Genomic DNA, 7,081 nt, shown 5'->3' with positions numbered 1-7,081 from the left:
GCGTGAGCGTTTGAAAAAAATTATAACATGTAACATCGTGTCCATCTAAAACTGAGATATTTGCTGGCCAGTGTAGGTGGAGTGTTCATCTCTGTAAACGCAAGTAGTAAGTGGTTGCAGAATGGCACACGTGTACGTCTATAGTTCTGCTTACTGTCGATGTTTACAGCAACGCAACACGCGTCGTCTTATAGTTGGAAGCAGGAAAACTTTCGTGTTTTGTATCTATCACAGACGTACGCCGATCTTTAAGTTATGTGATTTACGATTCGGCGTAGCAAGTCGGACTCAATGCTAAGAAAGATTTATTGAGATCGATTACTGAGAACAACGCCCGTTGGGCTGCGGATGACGTCATAAGCATGACGGTGTACATTTCTAAGTAATGTTACCCACCATTAAATGTACACACACATGTTTATACCAGGAAAGAGTGTTGCAACGATGGGGCTGTCTATATACCGTTGAATTCCTGGTGTTATGTGCCATCCCCACTGATTATGATTTGATGTTTGGCATGATGGCTAGATTACCTGCCCATCTCGTTGAGAAACTCTCCGGTTGGTCGTATAATCAACAACTTTCATTAGATCATCAAATTTCGGCCGGTTTTTTGCCTCGTTTGCTCACGTTTGTCACATTCTAACTCGATCTTTTTTCGTGTTGCTATTTTTCACACACAACATTCACACCGTCACCGATCGGATGGAAGAAGATGGATGGAGAGGAGTATAGACTAGATCAATCTTGATCCTTTCTCTCATCTTACATCGATCCCGTTCCGAGAACAAGCCCTTGCTTTCCTTATTTTTAGCCTGTATGGATGTGCGTGTGTTCTGCCGTGTAAATAACGCCCCAGATGATCCATCAGACTGAACGCGGCAGCCAACATGTGGCCAAGTACTGACCAACGACAACGAATCGATCCGAAATCCGATCACGTCTTTCTCCATTAGTATAAGTCTGTAAAGCATCAGGCAAACTACAACTGACATGCTTCTGGAATAGCAGTGTACCTGGATTATTCAAGAACTTCTGGAAGCTATTATCGGACCTGAATGGGCAAAGGTCAATCAACACACGATCCGGTCCTTGACGTTTTGAGCGTCTCAATTATTCTTTAAACGTGTCAAGTGTTCAAAACACTTGCGGCATTTTAATGCATTAAGTATAATATCGTAAGTAGAGTTAAGATTCCATTTGAGTGTGTTCTTGTTAAAATTTTCGGATATTGCCTGTTCTAGGATTCTACCCCGATGGGAGTCAGCAGGGCACGGCACCCAATTGACAGTTTTAATCAAATGTTATTGTCAACATCTCAGTAGCTATATGAAATTGGGTAGTAGCACGTTTCTAGATCGATTACGCAGCGACCCCCGTCATATTACATTCATTCTAGCGCAAACTCTGTTTATGTAGGCGTCTGTGTATATTCAAATTTTCTTGTCACTTGTGGGGTGGAGCTTCAATCATCAGGAGACCCTTCCTGTTGGAAAATGTACACGGTCGCGTCTATAATAGCCAACGTACCAGCTGTGCATGCAGATGTGCGTCGCCCTTCGCTTGACATACTTCGTTCAATAACAATATTGATACCCTACAGCCGTGACCAAGATGTACACAACGAACTCCCTACGCTGCTCCACTCTCAAATTAAAATTTTTCTTTTATATTACACCCGGATGGTGTTATGCAACAGAGTCGAAGGTGCATCCAGTATAATGCAGATGAACACTTGGCGTCTTTCTTTTTTCATATTTCTTCTGAATTTGGGTTTAGCTGCCATAATCAACACGTCAGGATTTAGACGCGGTCAAATTAATACCAATGTGATTCAATTCCACCTGGAGAAGTTAAATGACAAGCGTGATAATGTATGCTATTATAACTTGCCAATTGCAAGAGTTCTGGCTCTTTGAGTCAGTTAGCAAACACTGGAATATGCAAAGGACCCCGTGTTTTCACGCGCAGTAATTTGTTTGCATAGATGACACGAGCCCGACTGTTCTTGTTTGCAGTGCCCACTTGTATCTACCACTTAAAACTTTTAAGGTATCAAATAATGTGAACTATTTCACGCTCCTCAACGCACTTTGCAATAACACATCTTGTAAATTAGTACGGCGATTGTGGCGTGTATTTATTACACGACTATACAACCATTTAGAATCACTCCCGGCGGTCAGCTCCCGCCCTATTTGCTCTGCAGCAGCATCACTGGCCGCCGACAGGGGTTGCTGAAGCATCTGACAGGCCTTCGTCATCGAAATAGTAATCGAAATCAGTATTGCTATTAGCTGATTGTGATTCTATATTACCGGGAGCATTCATGGCATCAACAACATCGGACGAAGCAGAACCGGAACGATGTTGGTGGTGATGATGCGAATGCCCCGGCACTGCAGATGTCGGTTGTTCGTGATGCTGATGCGATTGCTCCTGCGTTGAAACTGTCTGTTGTTGCTGTTGCATTTGAATCTGCGAACCTGATGGCAAGAAAATGGTCGATCCGAACGGAATCGTTACTGTAGCTCCAAATGGCAGCATCATCAAAGATCCGGTCATTTGTCCTGGCAGTGAATTCGGTGCTGGGGTAGTAACTGTGACTGGTGGTGACGTCATTCGACCAGGAGTTTGTGTCGTAGTTTGCGTTGTCGAAGTAGTTGCTTCCGTTCCCGACAAAAGGCTGTCACTGACTTGCAAAGAAAAATGAAATCATCAACTTTTTGATTTCATAAATTCGCGGATGTATAGACACACTGGCTATGCGAATTCTTAACAAGTCTGAATACACGTCGGCGTTTTAAACAAAGGCTTGTTTTCTGCACATTTTCAGGGAAGAAGTTGAGCCCATTATTAGAACGAAACTTTAGACCGCGACGTTGAGAACTGATGATGTTACCTTGCCAATTAGGCGGCCACGTCAGACGGGCTTGCAAGGAATCAATCTGAATCAACTACAACTTCATCAAGGAGAAAACAAGAAAACCCTTTTTCGTTGCGCGTCAACATGACAGAAACATATTTTAACTTTAAACCGCCTAAAGTTTGATACATACTAGACACATACAAATATATATACTTACAGAAGAGAGGGCGTTTGGAACAGTCGACGCGTTGCTTGAGGTGGCACTCCTGCAGGCCGTAGTCAAAGGCCATGCCAACAGGACAGAAGAGACCGACATATTTGCCGTCAGAGCAAACGTAGTACTTGTCACAGTAAGTGTCGTCCATGACACGAGCCAGGGCGTTGAGGTCGCAATCTCGGTTGGTCCTCTCCACGGTCCTGATCGGCTGGATGCTACCTAACGTGGCTCTCTGGATCTGTAAAGGCGTACGGGGAGCCGCCAATCCGACGCCTGTAATGGCCGCCCACGCCAGTCCTCCTGGAAAGACCGCAATAACCAGACAAATTGGAATTCAATGGCTCTGCTATATTGATTCAGCTGCTTGGACGAGTTTCTCGCCTCGACGCCTTCCCGGACTTACCAGCCAACATTTGGACCGCGTCGAGCGATGCAAAATAAAAAGAAGAAAGACAAGAAGATGGAAGAGAAATCGCGAATAAAAGGAGACGTGACAGAAGCTCACATGTATAGAGGACATAAGCGATAAGTCGCTTATGAGCTTTAAGGCCTCGGTCGGTTGTCCCGTTTGCTTTTTTCCCCCCTTTCCCTTATTAGTGAGAAGCGGAAAAAAGAAACAGGTGATGCATCATTCAAAAGTCCTCGGTATCTTTTAGACGATATCTCTCATGTTATGCTACGTCGCTAAGTTTATAGTTCTTATGAGGGAGAGTGTAGGAAAATTCGGTCGGTAGTTAAGTACAGGACAACATGGCTATTGGGTATCAAACAAAACGCGTTAAGCTGATTAGCAGCAGGATTTTGAACAGTGTAGCAATTCTTAGTAACTCAACACAGACGTGCGCAGGTTGAATTAATTTTGTTACAAACATCCACCCACGTCAGCGATCAAACCAATTCCGTATTCTACATGAATATCCATCTTTCCTTTCTCGGAAGATGGATGGCATTGGCACAAGAAATATGTTGTTGCTGCGTCGGGGATATAAGTGCACTCATGCACTATCGAACTTGTTTAGAACAATTACATCCAGTATGTATACTTGTAACTGCAAAACACAAAATCGTGCGTTTCAAAGAAAGAAAACTGGACTGCGGGGATGACAAAAAACAAATAAAGTAAACAAAAAGTCGGCAAGCAAACAAGAAAATGTACAAGGACGTTCGCAAAACAGACGAATCACATTTTTGTTTGAACGTTTTCCTTTTTTGTTACCGTGTGTGTGTGTGTGTTTGCCGTCGGCGCAAACAGTTTGAAACGAACAGCCCAGTATAACACAACGAAGAAGTAAAAAGAGGAAAACGGATAAGAGTACAAGGTCGATTACGATTTTTCCTCCGCCTTGAATGCCTTCAGCGATGTAAAGATTTAAAGTAAAAGATTCTCAATGACTTGTTGTACACAAACACAAAAAAAGGGGAGGGGTTATAAGAAAATCAAACAAAAGACCAGACGGCCGTAATAAATAGCCCGGAGGATGTGTTTCTCTGACAGTTCCAATTATGTTGGAGATTATTAAGAAAAAAAATAAAAAACCAAACTCAATAAAAAAAAATATACGGCAGATTGTTAACTCACAGCTATGCCCAGCGAAACAAATATTTCAACAGAAATCACGCAAAATTCAATCAAAACTATCGATATTGGAATCGTGACCCGTTGGTCAGTTTTCTCTTCATTTTAAGAGAGTGATTGCTATGACGCTAACTGCAAGACAAGTGATTACCGTAATAAGCCTCAAGGGCGTGTTATTCACATTCGTGCATCCGCCACCCTTTTGCGGATCGCACCATTTGACGACGCCATATTTGCGACATCACACAAAACAGCTGGGACCACCAAGTTGTTCGTTATATCAAACAAGAAAAGAAAAAAAAGCGAATGAGTTAATCTTGACGAGTTCACATAACAAACAGCTTGATGTGCACTCGGCTGGATGAATCGCCAGTCATCGTGTTTCCGTTCTATTTCAATCGCCATCCATCCTTTTCATTTATCCTTTGGGGGGGGGATTCGTGTAGTGCTTGCAAGCGTGTTGTATAACAACCGGATGAAAACGAGACGAACATCAGCGAGACAAGAAATCGAGCGTGAAGAAACGACACATGGACCGTCATCAAACGAAACTATCGGGAGGTGGGAAGAATCGGGATAGAAACGGGAGGGTGGTGTCCACTTTGCGTCGGTTCAAGCCAATAAGAAAACGAAGAATAGATCACTTCAACATCTATAGTAAGTCAGAGCAATAACACACACCACGGCAGCAGCATCGTGTTGTGTTATTACATTGGCCAAGCATACGAGCGGATATAGCGCTTTGGCGATATTTAATATTTTTCCATTTTCTCGGTCTGCTATAGTATTAGTCTATATATTTCGTCGTTTTCCAATCTACAGCAACAAGAGTAGTACATTCTCATTTTGTTGTAGCCCTTTGTTTATTTTTCCTTTGCGTGTATATGTATCAGTATATGCCCTTATTTTTTGCTGCAGCGCGGGAATAAGAAAAAGATTGGATTCAAGAAAAAAAAAGGGAAGGAAGATTAAACGCGGAAAAGAAAGCTAATACACTGATATAAAAGGACTCAATAAAAAGACGTGCAGCGTGAAAGAAGAAAAAGGGAAAGAGAAAAATTAAAACACGTGGAAGCTTTCGAGGGCATTTGCACCAGCGAATAGAAAGAAGTAATAAATAATAGTACCTGATAATATGGGGTGGAGAGCTGACGTGAACAAGAGCCACCAGGCGAGCGCCGGGAGTCGATGGATGGCGGGAGTGAGTCGGGAATGAGAACCAACTCGGATTGAAGATGTGGCAAACATTGTCTTCTAGCGTATATTTCTTGTTAGTGCTACTAGGAGAAGGGTGAGACAGTGACTGCTGCTGGTGACCCTCTTCAAATTGGCTTTAACCAACAGCCGGACTTTTTGTTTTGCGCCATCCGCAGCCACGCGGCGATCGCTTGGCTAGAGAATATTGTGCACAAACCTAAAAAAGAGAAAGACACAAGGTCTACCAGTCCCAGCAGGATTGTTGGCCTTGAGGATAGTTGTTGATGATATCTGAAGAGGCATGTCAAGTCCTCCCCGAAAAGAAGGATAAGCAACTGGAGTCGTTGAAACGCGGTCTAGCTACTGCCATAGTCGTCAATATTTGTTCCAGTTGAACTCCCAAGTGAGGCACCGTCATTTCCTGACACAATTGCGACCTTTAATGATGATATAGTATGGATTCCTTTTGTTGTTTTTGTTTGGCTATTGGTCTAGTCCACTATGGACTTGTGCATTCATGAGCTTAGTGGTAAAAGAGAGCGTTGAATTCGATCAGGGTACGGAGCGAAATTCCAAAGGGAACGTGAACCTATATTGTTCTTTGGTAGCCATCACTTTGATATTGGAGACACCAGTAGAATTTTATGAACACGTCGAAAGGTCAACTATCGTTACCCAATAACCTTGCAGCAGCAAAATTCGTTTCTTTTCATTCGAAAAAGACTCTCTTCCATCCTCTTTGATAAATTTTGAAAATAGGCTACAACTAGCTATATACATACAGATTGATGATATTACAGCAAGCGTGATTTTTAAGATTTCTTTAGCGATGGAGGAGCGGTTGTACATAAAAGAGAGGCCTCGAAGTGGAATAGCAATTGAAACGCTGCGGTCGTACAAACAACAATGAGGACGTCTAGACTCCATCGCAATTCAGTCTTGCTGGTTCAAACTGATGTCCCGATGTTGTGGAACCTACAAAATGTCATCACACCAAATATCTTGAAGGTTCACACGATCAGTGAAATCCTTTCAAGTGCAGTGCAACGCAAGCGGAGCACAAGTCTAAAATGGACTACGTCCGTAGCGTGTCGTGCGGAATGGGATCCAGCGCATAGAAATACACACAAAGAGCGACAAGATTTTCCCAACTGGCTTTGGAGGATATTTCTATCACGTGTGGTATTCGGGCTTCACAAGAAAAGGCTTATTATAAAGTAGA

At 42.9% G+C, this 7,081-nt stretch overlaps 1 protein-coding gene across 3 annotated transcripts; it reads right to left on the bottom strand.

The window, feature by feature from the left end:
- Nucleotides 1-2,111: 2,111 nt before the first annotated feature.
- Nucleotides 2,112-6,022, bottom strand: LOC116930646. Of its 3 annotated transcripts, XM_032938051.2 has the most exons (4): nucleotides 5,790-6,022; nucleotides 3,087-3,386; nucleotides 2,319-2,696; nucleotides 2,112-2,255 (listed from the first exon to the last, which is right to left on the bottom strand). In XM_032938051.2, the coding sequence occupies exons 1-4, from the start codon at nucleotides 5,908-5,910 to the stop codon at nucleotides 2,215-2,217; spliced, it is 840 nt and encodes a 279-aa protein (XP_032793942.2). In that variant the 5' UTR covers nucleotides 5,911-6,022; the 3' UTR covers nucleotides 2,112-2,214. The 3 variants fall into 3 exon arrangements, with proteins under 3 accessions (XP_032793942.2, XP_032793935.2, XP_032793952.2); XM_032938044.2 differs by having other exon boundaries at nucleotides 2,112-2,696; XM_032938061.2 differs by lacking the exon at nucleotides 5,790-6,022 and adding an exon at nucleotides 3,490-4,202 and having other exon boundaries at nucleotides 2,112-2,696.
- Nucleotides 6,023-7,081: the final 1,059 nt, after the last annotated feature.

Source organism: Daphnia magna, linkage group LG1 (genome assembly GCF_020631705.1).
Source record: "Daphnia magna isolate NIES linkage group LG1, ASM2063170v1.1, whole genome shotgun sequence".
NCBI lineage: Eukaryota > Metazoa > Arthropoda > Branchiopoda > Diplostraca > Daphniidae > Daphnia > Daphnia magna.
The sequence above is the reverse complement of the archived record's forward strand: the minus strand, read 5'-3'. Positions and strand labels throughout refer to the sequence as shown.

Excerpts from the sequence above, each read along its gene's own strand:
- LOC116930646 (XM_032938044.2), bottom strand. The coding sequence starts at position 5,910 with ATGTTTGCCACATCTTCAATCCGAGTTGGTTCTCATTCCCGACTCACT. Across the intron at positions 3,387-5,789 it reads TCTCCACCCCATATTATCAG|GAGGACTGGCGTGGGCGGCC; the intron begins GTACTATTATTT and ends CGGTCTTTCCAG. Across the intron at positions 2,697-3,086 it reads TTCCAAACGCCCTCTCTTCT|TCAGTGACAGCCTTTTGTCG; the intron begins GTAAGTATATAT and ends TTTCTTTGCAAG.